A 15,984-nucleotide genomic window follows, 5' to 3' on the forward strand; every position below is an offset into this window, starting at 1 on the left:
CTAAGCAGGGTGTGTTTTTCTCATGACAATGCAAAAACACAAAAGAGCAAGTTCAACTGCACAGGTGCTTTTCAGACGTTTGGTTCCATCATATCTCTTAACATACCTTTGGCCAAAGTTCGTGAAACCAAAAGTCAAGGAACAAGAAAGCACACTCTGCCTGTGGAGGGCGTGGTGATGACAGGAAGAGTGAGTATTTCTGAATAGTCAGTCGAGTAAGTTCTCAGTTTCACACTAAGTGTTCATGGAATGGAAAGGACGGGATGAAAATAATTGGATTCTAGGGATCTCCCATGGGCATTCACCATACAAGTTACAAAAGCCCGTGGGGACTTTTTAGCTCCTGAAATACAGCTCTACAGAGAAAGCCAGAGCTTTGTCTGACAGATAACAGCCCAACCACCCAGAGTGGAATTTGCTGGGGAAGTAAAGAGAGCCCTCAGAGGACTGCCAGGAGAGATGTCCTCCAGGGCGCTTGGGATGGCAGCTGCCTCGGGAAGGCTGGTGGGACCATGACCACTGAGTTCTCAAGAGGTGTCTCTGCGCAAGTGAGGTCCCTGCCAGTTCTGAGGAAATGATTTTCTTCTGTGTCTTTTGGGCATGTGCACATACAGACGAATGTTTGTTAATCAGCAGGAGACCTTTGGAAAGACCTAGACATCATTTCCAAGAGGATGCAGAGCCTTGGTTCCCATGTTTCCTTTGCGGTACCAACTCTGGTGTGGTTTGAGGCTGTGCATGGGGTTTGAGGGGTTTTGCACCCCTCCTTTGGGTAGCAGAAAAATAACAATCTGTTTTCCTTTCACCCTCTGTTCCCACCACCTGCAGGAGTGCTCTGCCTGCCAGACAGCCTGAACCTTCACCGGGACCCACAGCGGACCAGCAAGCCGGGAGAGCTGCCCATGTTTAGCCAGTCTGAGCTGAGGACCATCGAGCAATCCTTGCTGGCCACCCGCGTCGGCAGCATCGCAGAACTGAGTAAGTGGATGCTGGTTCTCTGCCTACTCTGTGCCCAAGGGGCTGACTGTGCTCAGGGCAGTGTTCTGTAACCAATCTGGTGGCTCCTTTTATTAAGCACCCGCTATGTACACAGATCAGTGTTGATGGCCGTGGTGAAGGCAAGGGCTCTGGAGTCAGGTAGACTGGTAAAGACTGCCTCTGATGGAGGTCAGCCTCCTACCCTTTTCTAAGCCTCCATTTCCCTTTTTTATAAAACAGAGAATATGGTAATACTTCACTTAGAATGTAGTTGTGGTGACTCAGCAAGCTGACACCCACCAAGGAGGTCTCTGCAGTCCCTAGCACACAGTAAATGCTGTAAAGACTGTTGATTTCCACAACGTGACTATGTCTGTTCAAAATCCTCCACTGGCTCCCCATCTGATCCACAGGAAAAGACAAAATCCTCAAAATTTCATCCAGGCTCCCTACCTGAATCCCTCAGACATCTTCCTCCACTTCCTCCCCAGGCCTGCTGAACTCAGTCACACTGGTACCTCTTGTTCCTTGAACATAGCAGACATACCTCAGGGCCTTTGCACATACTGTTCCCCCTGTATAAACCATTCTCATCCTCCAGATGTCCACATAGCTTATTTCCTCATTACCTTCAAGTCTCACCCAAATGTTACCCCTCAATGAAGTTTTCCCTGAGCACCCTATTTAAAATTATAGCACCCTAAGAACCCTGATCCCTCTTCACTGCTTTACCTTTCTTCCCAGCTATTACCCTATGACATGCTCAATTTCTTTTTGTTTTTCAGTAACAAGTCCACTGAGATAAAATTCATATCCTGTTCATCTACTTAAAGTGTATCATCATTCAATGGCTTTTAGTGTATTTCCAAGTTATACAACCATAACCACAATCAATTTTAGGACATTTTTCATCACCCCAACAAGAAACCTGATAGCCATTAGCAATCATTCCCCTCCCTCCTTCCCCCAGACACCCTCAATAGTTGACTCATTAATTTTTTTAAGTATCTGTTTCCTGCTATTAGAATATATTCTCACAGAGAGAAGAGATATTTGTTTTGTTCACTGTTGTAACCTCAGCACCACGAATACTGCTTGGCACATAGTCCTTGGGAAATGTGAAAAAGAGGGAGAGACAGAGACAAAGAGAGAGATGGGAAGAGAGGGAGAGAAGGGGCAGAAAGGTGGAGAGAAGAAGGCTGGGGTGTCCCAAGTTTGAGTAATGATTGCTGTGCTTCTACACCTCCTAATTCAGGTCTGGGCTGAATCTGGCCAACCAGAGGAATATAAAACTGTATTTACTTATGATCCAATTGATTGTCCAATGACACAGCCATGTGTTAGCTCCAGATGGAACTAGAGTAATGATCACAGAAATGCTAGAGTATGTTGAAGTGTGAGATAGTGTGAAATTCTAAAACATTCTGAACTATAAGAGACTTGAGGACCTATAAAGCAACTTGTACCTCTTCCCAAGAATTCCCTGTATACCCAGGACAGTCATCCTACTTCGAGCACATGGCTTGCACCTCTGCAAAGGGAAGCAGTCGCTGATTCGAGCTGAAGGGGCTCCTTGTGTTCACTAGAGCTTTCTTGGCACCTGAATTTGGAAATTGTGCTTCCATTCCCATCAAACTCCCAAAGTCATGAGATGCCTCTGATTACCGGGTCTTCCAGCCACTGGTCAGTTGTATGATTGTTCTTAAACTTAAGGATTCTGCGGATCCCTTTGGCAGCCTGATGAAGCCTGTGGACCCTGCCTTAGAACAGTACTTTTAAATGCATGAAATAAAGTGTATCAGTTTATAAAGGAAGCTAATTATATTAAAAGACAGTTATCAATATATTTCAGCAGAACTGTGATACAGTTTATATCACATTATATGTGATATAGTTATCATATGTTTTATTAGAACATTATAAAACAAGATCTAGCAGCAACTCTGGTGACCTATTATTTTGAGGTGGTGATGTGTGTGAATGATATTTTGAGATATCTGCAACAGTTGGAAGTGGGGGAGGGAAAGGTCTACATTTTAACAGCCCCCCACCCCGGAGATTCAGATGTAGCTGGTCCAAGCAGATCCCTTGGGGAAACATCTCAAAGAAGAAATGCCTTGTTGTTTGGGACGCCACCAATTTCCAAAACATGCCCATGACCTTGGAAAGGCCGATTCTGGCTACAGGGTCGGATCATGTCTACATGGGTGCCACCTTGGAAGAGGCCCCCACACGTTCTCCTCTGGGGTCTCAAAGGGTTGTCCTGAAGTATTGTAAGGGCCCCTCCTAGCACCTGGGCTGGAGCTCTGCTCAGTTCCAGTGCTTCTCTTGAAGGAAAGGATTTGCTAAATAAATCTGCACTACACCTAAGCAGGCAGTCCGCAGGAGCAGCTTGTCACGTAAATTGTTTTTAAGGACAATTTGTTCTGTAAATTAAATGCTGTCGTTGCCGTTGAATATTGACTTTCGCATATGAATTGTTGGCACACAAATAGGTGCTGCTAATTATGAATAGGTTCCCTCCGTTCATTAAGTCAGCCCCGTAGAACGTGTATGCAGAAGCATGTTGATAAGCCACGTCGGCGACAGAACGTAATAAAATTGCCTTCTTTTCTGATCTGACTGTAATTTAGACTGACTTGCTCTGTGGTCTGAATCAATACAGCCTTGCCCTGTCTGTGTACATAGAGAGCTGTTCTTCATATTCAAAGGTTACTCTGCCCGTGCGGATTCCAGAAACCACTGTTGTTCCAGCAATGGCGGGGTGGAGTCTGTTCCCAGCTGTCCCTGCTCTTCTTAAATCAGGCTGTTCGGGGTTGAGGGCAGAGCCCCTGACTATAGCCTTCTTAAGAGCCAGCAATAATAGATGTTGATCTAGGGAACTATGAAAAATCTACACGAGCTACTTCCAGTGTAACCATTATTATCCACAGAGATGTGGGAATGAAGGTAAGAAGGGATAAACAACCTAAGATCAACCACACCTGTGAACTGATGACTTGAAATTGAATCCAGTTCTCCAGCCAGAGCTTTCATCACTACACATGACTCCCTGTCTCTGGGGGAAGCCTGGATATTTCTAGATGATATGGGGGGACTGTATCTGCCTGTATAATATCGGACCGTTAGTCAGACCTTTGTTCCTTCCAGGTCTGAGGATCTGCAGTTTGCTCTGTACCAGGTATCTTGAATGCTGCCCTCAAAACTAAATTGGAGATGTGAGAATTCACGAAGGTTACCGAGTATTCCACCCCACTCCCCCACCCCGCTCACCCTGCCCTTGCCCGCTGAGACTTCTTCCTGTATATGCCCTGCTTCTATCCGCAGGGCATCATATTAAAACCCCAAACTGCCTCCGTCAGTGGTGACGTATAGTGATGATGTTATGGCTTGGGGCAAAAATACAGCCACTATTTCCAGACCACCTACTGTGTGCCAGGTGCTTTAAGCACATGAAAGGAATTATTATTCTCATTTTATAGATAAGAAAACTGACTTGGATAAATGTTTTGCCAAAAGCCACACAGCTCCTAAATGGCAGAGCCCCATTTCAAATCATCTTTTCTTTTTCTGCTTAACTGTGCTGTGTCCAGCTGAGTTCTGCACTTTAAGCACCTAACAGTTGGCCCTTAGCTTGCGAAATATCTGTTGAATGTCCAATGAATATACGAATAACCCACAGTGAACTAGTCTGTGAAACAAAAGCTGAAGAAAATGCTACAGGGGAGGGGAACTCAATGAAATTCTTGTCAAATATTTTGTGTTCTATTGAACTGAATTTTGAACTCAGAGAGCTAGAACTGGAATCTCTGTATGTCAAATTATTTGAAAGTGAAAACGAAAGCCGCTCAGTCTTTGCGACCCCATGGACTGTAGTCCTTGGAATACTCCAGGCCAGAATACTGGAGTGGGTAGCCTTTCCCTTCTCCAGAGGATCTTCCCAACCCAGGAATCGAACCCAGGTCTCCCACATTGCAGGCAGATTCTTTCCCAGCTGAACTGAGCCACTCACATTATTTGAGTGAGAAACTAAATCAGGAGATCACAAAGGTCCCCAAACTGACACAGGCTGGTGATTCTTAACCGTGAGCCCAAGGAAATTAGCAAGACAGTACTTAGAGTTCAGTGAGCAGACCAGGCCTCGTTACCTGAACTGGTCAGGAATAGGTCTGCAGGAAGCCAGTCCACCCCACCTCCAGGGAAAGCAGAGGCACTGGCTGTGCTTATTTTTGAATCAACTCGACTCTGCATTTGGTCCCATCCATCCCATATTTGTGTCCTCTGAGACCTTGTTGCAGCTCTTCTGCCCAATGTTCCTTGCCTTGCCCCCAAGCTCCCAATTAACCTGCATTGGACAGCCATTAAGTAGAGTAATTGCTTTCTGTTATTTAAAGGGGAAAAAAATGAGGGCTTCATTGAAAAATGCCTCTTTCTGTTTTCTTTTTACACTAAACTGTGAACTTGCTGTTCCCACTCAATGTGTTCCTCGAAACAGGACCATTAATTTACAACTGTGCGTAAAAAGGGTTTCTGGGTTGTCTCTCCTCAGTGTCACCAGGAAAGACAAAAAAAGCCCTCATTGCTTGGACATGGGTGCTCTCAAATGTAAATGGGGAAACGGGGTCTTTTCATAAGGTCCTGCTGCCTCTAGCCACTAGAATGTACCTGTGACCCTTTTCAATGGTAAAGTGTCACTGGCCTTAACCCTTCTGTGCCTCAATTTTCTCATCTGTAAAATAGGGAATGAGTTGTCTTTGTTCAGTCGCTCCGTCATGTCTGACTCTTTGCAACCCACTGTGGCAGGCCAGGCTTCCCTGTCCATCACCATCTCCCAGAGCTTGCTCAAACTCATGTCCATAGAGTTGGTGGTGCCCATTCAATCATCTCACCCTCTGTTGTCCCTTTCTCTTCCTGCCTTCAATCCTTCCAGCATCAGGGTCTTTTCCAATGAGTCAGTTCTTCACATCAGGTGGCCAAAGTATTGGAGTTTCAGCTTCAGCATCAGTCCTTCCAGTGAATATTCAGGACTGATTTCCTTTAGGATTGACTAGTTGGATCTCCTTGCAGTCCAAGGGACTCTCAAGAATCTTCTCCAACACCACAGTTCAAAAGCATCAATTCTTCAGAAGCAAGGAGCAAGCATCTTTTAATTTCATGACTGCAGTCACCATTTGCAGTGATTTTGGAGCCCAAGAAAATTTTGGAGGCAAGTTAAACCACGGTTTATGATGCTGAAGAGCGCCTTGATTTCCTCATCTGTGCTGTGTGACCTAGGTCAAGTAACTTGATCACTCTGATCCCCAGTTTTACCATCTCTGAAAAAAGAGTGATGATACCTCCTACCCCAGGGTTGTGGGAGGTTTTGAAAATGTACCATAGAAAGTGGTAGCTGACTGTGGATGAACAGCAGGGAATGAATTGAAGGTGCTGTCACAGTACAGGTTTCGGGGAAAGGAACCCGTGTTGAAATATGCAGTCCTTTGTCTCAGGTGATCACAGTGGCATTCAGGAAGACAGCTTAGAGGGAATTGCACTGATAACCTAAGTCTGGAAGGCTGAGCTCCATTTCCCAAAGGGTAGCAAGGGAGATTGCAGGTAATACACAAAATGCTTTCTATTTTTAATTGCCATGAATTTTTTATGGGTACTAGAAAAATATTGGTTTTCCTTTTATGGCACTGATATAAAGTTTTGTTTTTCAATGAATGTATTGTGTGAAAGAAGGAGCCAATTTAAAGAAAAATGTTAAGTAAATAAATTGGACCTGCGGCACACAGATATGTGAGAATTGATGATGCTGATTTTCAAATGACTGACATTTGGGAAACCTGATTATAAGCAGATTCTCAAGTAGGTTCCTAGAACCAAACTCTAGCCACCCAAACTCAGTGTAGCTAGTGACAGTGGGTTTGTTGCTTTGGGTTCATGAATGAAGCTGCCCGGGAAGCAGCAGATAGCACATACACAGAGTGGGATTTGAAGTGGAGCTAGTGATTATAGAATCCCCATGCCAATTTCATCTCCCGTGACCAACCCTCATCAGAGACATCCTTTAGGCCTGTGATCCAGAGACTGGGCTGATGACAGAGATGATGCTGATAGTGATGCAGATAGTATGATGATGGAAATGGTAATGGTGGTCAAGATGGTGGAAAGAAATGGTGCTAGTGATGAGGATGATGATGGGAGTGACAATACAAAGCAAAAGATATGTGCTAAATACTTATTATACATTCAGAATGTGCCCAACCCTATTTCAAGTGCTTTAAGTGATTTATATGATTGCTTCATTAGGAACTATTATTATCTCCATTTTCCAAATGAAGAAACAATGCTAGGTACTTTCTACATGTTATCAGTTTAATCCACACAACAGGTTCACAAAGGACATAATTATCCCCAAATACAGAGACGTTAACTTACCCAAGATCATGCAGCTGGTCAGTGGCAGGTTGGAAACTCAGACTCAGAGAGTCTGACTCCAGAAAGCTTGTCCCTAATCACCAAACACACTGCTCCTCCAGGAACAGGGCAATGAATGAGTCATGTCTCTATCCATTAAACTCAATAAGGGAACCAGATGTATGGGCATCTAAAGCATGTCTGAATTAAACACATAACATGTTAGACTTTATCATCAGGGGTTGTAGGTACACAGAGTAAAGGGCAATTGATTCTGAATGGGGGCATCCTGGAGGGCTCCCTGGAAAAACTGGCATTTGATCACAGCCTTGAAAATCTTCAGTAATTGAGAAGATGAAGGGGAGGGTCATATAAGGTGAGAAAACAAGAGAAAAAGCGGAGAGCCTAGAAGTGCAGGGCAAAATGAATGATGCTCTGAGGACACAGTTAGTCCAACCAAAACCAAAGCCTTCCCAGGGTCTTGGGGACCTGGAGGGGTGACGTGTGGCCCCAAAACATGGATCCTCTTCTCTTCTCCACCCGATTTTGATTTTTCTTATTTTGAGCTTTTTTATGAGCACTTTCAAGAAAGAGAGAGGGAAAGATGAATGTACCCCAACCTGGCCCTAGATAGGAGGTACTAGAAAGTAAACCCCACCTCGCTAAGCTTATTACTCTGATAACTCCAAGAAGCACATGCCATAATTCAAAATTCAGAACTAACAGAAAAGTTGGAAGGGAATGTTGCCCACAATCCCTCTAGGCAGAGAAATCCTTGGTCAACATTTTGCTTTTTTCCCCCTGTTATTTACTCAGTGCATATTTTTAATAACATAATCCTGATCACTCTGTATGCAATTTTGAATTTCACTTTTTTGCCACTTACCATTCTAACACAAAGATTTTTTTTCATTTATTGCAGCTCTCTGTAAACATTTTTAGTAATTGCATAAGTTTTATCACATACCAGAGTTTATTTAACCATGCTCTGATTTTCAAACATTTGTTTCTTTGTAAAATTTTGGATTCTATAAATAAGGTTTTGGATAAAAATCCTTGTGCATGAAGATTTTGCTGCATTTTGGATTCCAACCTTGGGACAGAGTCCCAGAAATGGAATTACTGAATCAAAGGAAAGGAGCATTTGTTAACACCTTGGCTACACAATGCCAACTTGCCCCATCATGGACTTGAAGCTGGCCATGGCTGCAGTGAGCCGTCTCTGTAAAAAAAACTTAGGTCAGTGTAGGGTGACGAGCACAGACATTAGAGTCAGGCAGACCCAGGTTTACAATCTTATCTCTGCTTTGTGACCTTGAACCTTGGTTTCCTTATCTGTAAAACAGAATTTCTCAACCTGGGCGTTATTGACTCCTGGCAAAACTCTTCCTTATGGGGACTGATTTGTACATTGTAGGATGTTTAGCAACATCTCTAGCCTCTGCCCACTAGGTACAATAACAGTCCCCAGAATGTGACACAAGAAATGTCTCCAGATGTTACCAAACATCCCGTGGGAGGCAAAATTACCCCGCTTGCAGATCACTGCTGTAAAGCTAAAACGATGTCTCTCAGTCGTGTCTGACTCTTTGAGACCCCATGGACTGTAGCATGTCAGGTCTCCCTGTCCATCACCAATTCTCAGAGTTTACTCAAACTCATGTCCATTGAGTCGGTGATGCCATCCAACCATCTCATCCTCTATCGTCCCCTTCTCCTCCTGCCTTTAATCTTTCCCAGCATCAGGGTCTTTTCAAATGAGTCCATTCTTTGCATCAGGTGGCCAAATTATTGGAGTTTCAGCTTCAGCATCAGTCCTTCCAGTGAATATTCACCGATTTCCTTTAGGATGGACTGGTTGGATCTCCTTGCAGTCCAAGGGACTCTCAGCAGTCTTCTCCAACACCACAGTTCAAAAACATCAATTCTTCAGTGCTCAGCTTTCTTTATAGTCCAATTCTCACATCCATACATGACTACTGGAAAAACCATAGCTTTCATTAGACGGAAGTTTGTTGCCAAAGTAATGCATCTGCTTTTTAATATGCTGTCTAGGTTGGTCATAGCTTTTCTCCCAGGGAACAGGGGTCTTTTAATTTCATGCCTGCAGTCACCATCTGCAGTGATTTTGGAGCCCCCCAAAATAAAGTCTCTCACTGTTTCCACTGTTTCCGAATCTATTTGCCACTAAGAGATGGGACCAGATGCCATGATCTTAGTTTTCTGAATGTTGAGTTTTAAGCCAACTTTTTCACTCTCCTCTTTCACTTTCATCAAGAAGCTCTTTAGTTCTTCTTTGCTTTTTGCCATAAGGGTGGTGTCATCTGCATATCTGAGGTTATTGATATTTCTCCCAGCAATCTTGGTTTCAGCTTGTGCTTCTTCCAGCCCAGCGTTTCTCATGATGTGCTCTGCATAGAAGTTAAATAAGCAGGGTGACAATATACAGCCATGACATACTCCTTACCCAGTTTGGACCAGTCTGTTGTTCCACGTCCAGTTCTAACTGTTGCTTCTTGACTTGCATACAGATTTCTCAGGAGGCAGATCAGGTGGTCTGGTAATCCCATTTCTTGAAGAATTTTCCAGTTTATTGTGATCCACACAGTCAAAGGGTTTGGCGTAGTCAATAAAGCAGAAGTAGATGTTTTTCTTGACTCTCTTGCTTTGGGGATGATCCAACGGATGTTGGCAATTTGATCTCTGGTTCCTCTGCCTTTTCTAAAACCAGCTTGAACATCTGGAAGTTCATGGTTCACATACTGCTGAAGCCTGGCTTGGAGAATTTTAAACATTACTTTGCTAGCATGTGAGATGAGTGCAATTGTGCAGTAGTTTGAGCATTCTTTGGCATTGCCTTTCTTTGGGATTGGAATGAAAACTGACCTTTTCCATTCCTGTGGACACGCTGAGTTTTCCAAATTTGCTGGCATCTTGAGTGCAGCACTTTCACAGCATCATCTTTCAGGATTTGAAAGAGCTCAACTGGAATTCCATCACCTCCACTAGTTTTGTTCTTAGGGACTCACAAGGCTCTGTAGGGTACTAGACCATTCAGGTATGAGCTAAATCAAATCCCTTATGATTATACAGTGAAAGTGACAAGTAGATTTAAGGGGACAGATCTGATAGACAGAGAGCCTAAAGAACTATGGATGGAGGTTTGTGACATTGTACAAAAGGCAGTGATCAAGGCCATCCCCAAGAAAAAGAAATGCAAAAAGGCAAAATGGTTGTCTGAGGAGGCCTTACAAATAGCTATGAAAAGAAGAGACACAAAAGGCAAAGGAGGAAAGGAAAGATATACCCATTTGAATGCAGAGTTCCAAAGAATAGCAAGGAGAGATAAGAAAGCTTTCCTCAGGGATCAGTGCAAAGAAATAGAGGAAAACAATAGAATGGGAAAGACTAGAGATCTCTTCAAGAAAATTAGAGATACCAAGGTAACTTTTCATGCAAAGATGGGCTCAGTAAAGGACAGAAATGGTATGGACCTAACAGAAGCAGAAGATATTAAGAAGAGGTGGCAAGAATACACAGAAGAACTATACAAAAAATATCTTCACAACCCAAATAACCACGATGGTGTCATCACTCACCTAGAGCCAGACATCTTGAAATGTGAAGTCAAGTGGGCCTTAGGAAGCATCATAGAGACAGTGCATGTGAGGCGCTTTTTCACAGTGCCTGGCACAGAGTAGATGCTCAGTGAACAACAGCTGGACTGTTGCTTACATAGAGTCATGGGACTCCACAGTTTCCATCTACAGGCCCCCTTAAGATCTTCACTACCCACCTACCCCTAAAAGATAATTTCCTTCTCTGATTTCTTTTTTGAGTTTCTTGCATGTATTCTCCTGCTGTGGGAAATGGAGGAAAGGAGGGTCCGACTCTGGGTTAAGGCTTAGTAAAAGGCAGAGGGGTGTAAGGAAGTTTAGCCCCTCACTACTGTCTGTTTAACCCCTGCATCACTGTCCAGATATTAAGCTTAGTGGATTGTACTCTGGTTAGGTCGTCTTGATGACTCCTTAGGACTCTGGCCTTAAGATATGGAAGTTTTCTTTCCTTTGACAATCAGAGTAAATAGTGACCACTTGGACTTTTGTCTCAAGAAGGACTTTAAGGCTGCATCTCCACTCAGTGGATAAGAGTTCTGTGATTGGTTAAGCATGTCTGCCATGGACATGGCAGAGAAAGGGGAATATTTGCCATTTTCACCCTCAGCTGAGACCTCATCTGCATAGTCCGGCTCCCACAAAGGGGATGAATATTCCTCTTGTCAATCTTCTTTTGAGGAAGTAGCCCCTCCCTCAGACAAGAAATGTTCCCATAGAAGGCAGGCCTTGGGCCTGTAGAGGAGAAATTCCTGCCTTTCACTGAGCCATTTAGATTTTAGGTACAAGTGTCTTATGAAAAGGTACAGCTGAGTGGCAGAGAACTGGTGGGCTCTGCAAGCTTGGTTTCAGCTGGGTAATGAGGGGTTGGAAACGGGGGAGACAGTCCCTGACCCCCACAAGGAGCTAGGTTGGAGAGGGAGGATTAAATTCTAGAAGGAGTTAATGTTTCAATCATGAGTCTGAAGACAGAATGCCTTCTTATTCAAGGGCCTCTCTCTTTTCTCCTCTATTTTTTCCCTTCAACTGATTGGATGAGGCCCACCCACATTCTGGAGGGTAATCTGCTTTACTCACAATATACTGATATAAATATTAATCACATGTAAAAAATAGCTTCAAAAGTAAGTCAGAAAGAGAAAGACAAATATAGTCTATTAATGCATATATATGGAGTCAAGAAAAAAGATATGAATGAACCTATGTGCAGGGGAGAAATGGAGATGCAGGTATAGATAATGGACTTGTAGGCACAGAGTGGGAGGGAGAGAGTGGGATGAATGAGGGAAGTGGCAGCAACATACATGCACTATCAAGTGTAAGATGAATGGCTGGGGAGAATTTGCTGTGTAGTCCGAGAGAGCCCAGGCTGGCTCTCTCTGATGACCTGGAGGGACAGGATGGGGGGAGAGGAGGGAGGGTTGGGAGGGAGGGGATATATGTATAATTACAGCTGATTTGCATTGCTGTATGGCAGAAACCAACGCAACATCTAAAAACTTTAAAATATATATTTAAATAAGTTTAAAAAACTAAAAAAAAAAAAAAAAAAAAGCATCACAGCAACATTTAGATTAGTGTTTGACCAGACAACCAGGCACCATAGCCTAGCCCAGTTGACACACAAATTCACCATCAAAAATAACTTCAAGGAACATCTCCCCAAGTGTGCAACACCTCCCACTGTGCAAGAGATGATTTCCAGAGGGACAGGGGCAGTGCCTTAGATAACACTGGTCATGGGAGTGACGCTTTTCAATTATATTTTCATTCTAATTGCTTTCAGAGGAAAGGCTCCACTTGATATGAGCCCCTAACAACTCTCACTTGCTCTTTTTAACAAAGGAAAACAGGACCAGAATTCAGGTATAAATTAATTACATTCTTTTTATTGAATTAACTTTCACAATGACCTTCTGTTTACAGCAAGGGATACTAATTTCCCATTTATGGCAGTGACATAATGTTTCTTTTTTAGATATATATATTCAAAAAATAAAATGAGTCCATCGAAGATTAAGTAAATAATGATACAGGTGGTGCTTGGATACAACTACATTCCTGAAGGTTGCTTACAAGCAAACCACATTTGAGAAACACAGTCTTAGTCAAGGAAAGTCAGAGCTTCAGGCCCAACCAGTCTCCCATAAGAAGATATTCTCTCCACGGCCAACCTGGGAATGTGCAGGTTTGGTTTGATGAAGGAGAAAGCTAGTTTTCTTCTAAGAAAGCATGAGAAAGGCCAGAGTGTTCTCAGAGTTTGCCAGTGCTGAGAATAGTGAAACATGCCCCTCAAGGAGCATAGTAAAGTGCATAGATTCTGGAGCCAGAGTGCTGGGGTTCAAATCCGCCTTCTGCTGTTCGTGGCTCTGCCCTGCTGAGAAGTTATTTCACCTTTTCGGGCCTCTGTGTCCTCGTCTGTAAAATGGGTTTATAAAGGTGCCTACTTTATAAGGTGTTATGAGAATTCAAAGTTAAAGCACTCTAACTGTGCTGTCACAGATAGGTGTCATTTTGGACTGAGTTGCTAACGTTGGGAATGATGGACAAAAAGAATACTGTGTCACAGTGTACTAAGTGCTGTAACAAAGAAAGTACAGTGTAGCATCTGACACAGGGGAGTGGGGGAAATTCCAGAACGGTGTCCTGGAATATAATATATAAGCTGACACCTGGATGATCAGCAGGAGTTAGCCTGGAAAAGAGGAGAAAGAGAATGTTCTAGATAGAGGGAATAACAGTTTAAGCAGCACCCCAGACCTGATAAGTCATTGACAGGCGTGTGGTGAATGAACAAACGCTTCCCTCTCTGCCTGATGAGACCATTTCCATTGAACGAGGGAATGTCGAGATGAGAATCTCTGCACCTCTTCTCTGTGAGTCTTGGCTGCTTGAAGGATCTGAAATCTTACTTCTGTCCACAGGTGACCTGGTGTCCCGAGCAATGCATCACCTGCAGCCCCTCAATGCCAAGCACCATGGCAACGGCACCCCCCTGCACCACAAGCAGGGGGCGCTCTACTGGGAACCCGAGGCCCTGTATACCCTTTGCTATTTCATGCACTGCCCGCAGATGGAATGGGAAAATCCCAACGTGGAGCCCTCCAAAGTCAACCTCCAAGTGGAAAGGTAAGACATGTGTTGGCTTTGGATGGCCAGAGAGAGAGGCTCCCATCGAGCCGACACCACTTTGTGGTGGGTGGGTATTGCCTCTGAGGTGGTACAAGGGTGGGACAGGGGAGGGGCCAGAGCTGCCCAGTTTCCAGAAACTGGAGGCTGAATCTTGTGCCCTGAAGAGTATCTGAGACCTCGGGGAGTGCTGTCTCTTCAGTCGTGTCTAACTCTTTGAGACCCTATGGACTGTAGCCCACCAGGCTCCTCTGTCCGTGGGGATTCTCCAGGCAAAAATACTGGAGTGGATGGCCATGCCCTCCTCCAGGGGATCTTCCCTACCCAGGGATTGAACCAACATCTCTTATGTCTCCTGCAATGGTAGGCGGGTTCTTTGCCACTAGCGCCACCTGGGAAGCCCTGAGACCTGAGTGAGATCTTTGAAATGGGTTTGCATAGGGCTGGTCCAATCTGGGATAAAAGTGGCCCGGGTCAGAAGAGAGGGTCTTCAAATTCTGGAGAGATGAGGGTTTCTGCAGTGCGAGGGGGCTTCACTGTGAAGGCAGCTTTGGGGGACACCAGCCCTATGGGTGGGAGATGTCTGTCTTCATTTCACCCTGGCTGTCCTGGGGACTTGAGAAGGAAACTGTAACACCTGCACAGCCAGAAATGGGCTTCTTGGGCACACAGGGGACAGCATAGCAGGTCCCATGAGGCAGAATCCTCATGGCAGAGAAGGAAGGGAGGGCTTCCTGGAAGAGGAAGCTCCCTCTGACCCAGCTTCTGCTGCTCCTCAGCACTGTCCGTCTGCTCCCCTGTGCCTCAACCTCCCCATCCATAAACCAGCAGCAACACTAAGTGGTTTCCAGGTTCCCTTCTGCCTGGAAAACCCCAGGATTTTCTGAGGCTGGTTTCACCCTGTTAGAGGCAAAACATCCAAACTGCTGTCAGTCCAGAAGGCTGCCTGGAGGCGTCCCCTCTTTCCATGCAGACAGATCCACAAAGCTCATCTCCCATATGTGTGGGTGCACAGTTGCTTCATTCGTGTCCAACTCTTTGTGATGCCATGGACTGTGGCCCACCAGGCTCTTCTGTCCATGGGATTCTTCAGGCAAGAATACTAAAGAGAACTGCCATGCCCTCCTCCAAGGGATCTTCCCAACCAGGGGATCAAACTCACGTCTGCCTGTGTCTCCCGCATTGCAGGTGGATTCTTTACCCACTGAGCCACCCAGGAACCCCTTATCTCCCCCAGCATCTCACAAATCGGACCCATCCTCCAATGTACACAGGCTTGTACAGTAGTGACCCTGTTTATTGAGTCGTTAAAAGAGCTAGCTCTGTGATCCAGACTTGTAGGTTCGAATCCAGGCTCTTCCAATTAAAAGCCAGGGTATCTTGGAAAAGTGCCTTTAACCTCCCTATGCCTCAGTTTCTTCGTCTATAAAATTGAATCGCCAGTCTATGTCTGACGCAGGATGCAGCATGCTTGGGGCTGGTGCATGGGGATGACCCAGAAAGATGTTCTGGGGAGGGAGGTGGGAGGGGGGTTCATGTTTGGGAATGCATGTAAGAATTAAAGATTTTAAAATTTAAAAAATAAAAAACTAAAAATTAAAAAAAAAAAAAGAATAAATCCTTCATAGGGCTTTTTGAAGACTGAATGCATTGAACAGTGCCCAGCATGTAGTAAATGCTTAATAAACATTCCCTTTTATACATGTTGTTGGAGATCTTACCACACATAGCTGAATAGCTCCCAGTTTGGGCTCAATGCACTTTTTCTCTATTAAATGATTCCAAGTAGTTTTGAAATGTTCATTGGATGCTCTGATTCTGCCAGAATAGATTGGATTTTATTGGGCTCCTAAACCATTCT

At 44.4% G+C, this 15,984-nt stretch overlaps 1 protein-coding gene across 1 annotated transcript in view; it reads left to right on the forward strand.

The window, feature by feature from the left end:
- ABTB3 (ankyrin repeat and BTB domain containing 3) overlaps nucleotides 1-15,984 on the forward strand; it is a 323,604-nt gene that overhangs the window by 193,537 nt on the left and 114,083 nt on the right. Inside the window, exons 2-3 of the mRNA XM_069585255.1 lie at nucleotides 829-978; nucleotides 13,919-14,123. Of these exons, the coding sequence (XP_069441356.1) occupies nucleotides 829-978; nucleotides 13,919-14,123 (355 nt within the window). The remainder of the gene's footprint in view (nucleotides 1-828; nucleotides 979-13,918; nucleotides 14,124-15,984) is intronic.

Source organism: Ovis canadensis, chromosome 3, assembly GCF_042477335.2.
Source record: "Ovis canadensis isolate MfBH-ARS-UI-01 breed Bighorn chromosome 3, ARS-UI_OviCan_v2, whole genome shotgun sequence".
NCBI lineage: Eukaryota > Metazoa > Chordata > Mammalia > Artiodactyla > Bovidae > Ovis > Ovis canadensis.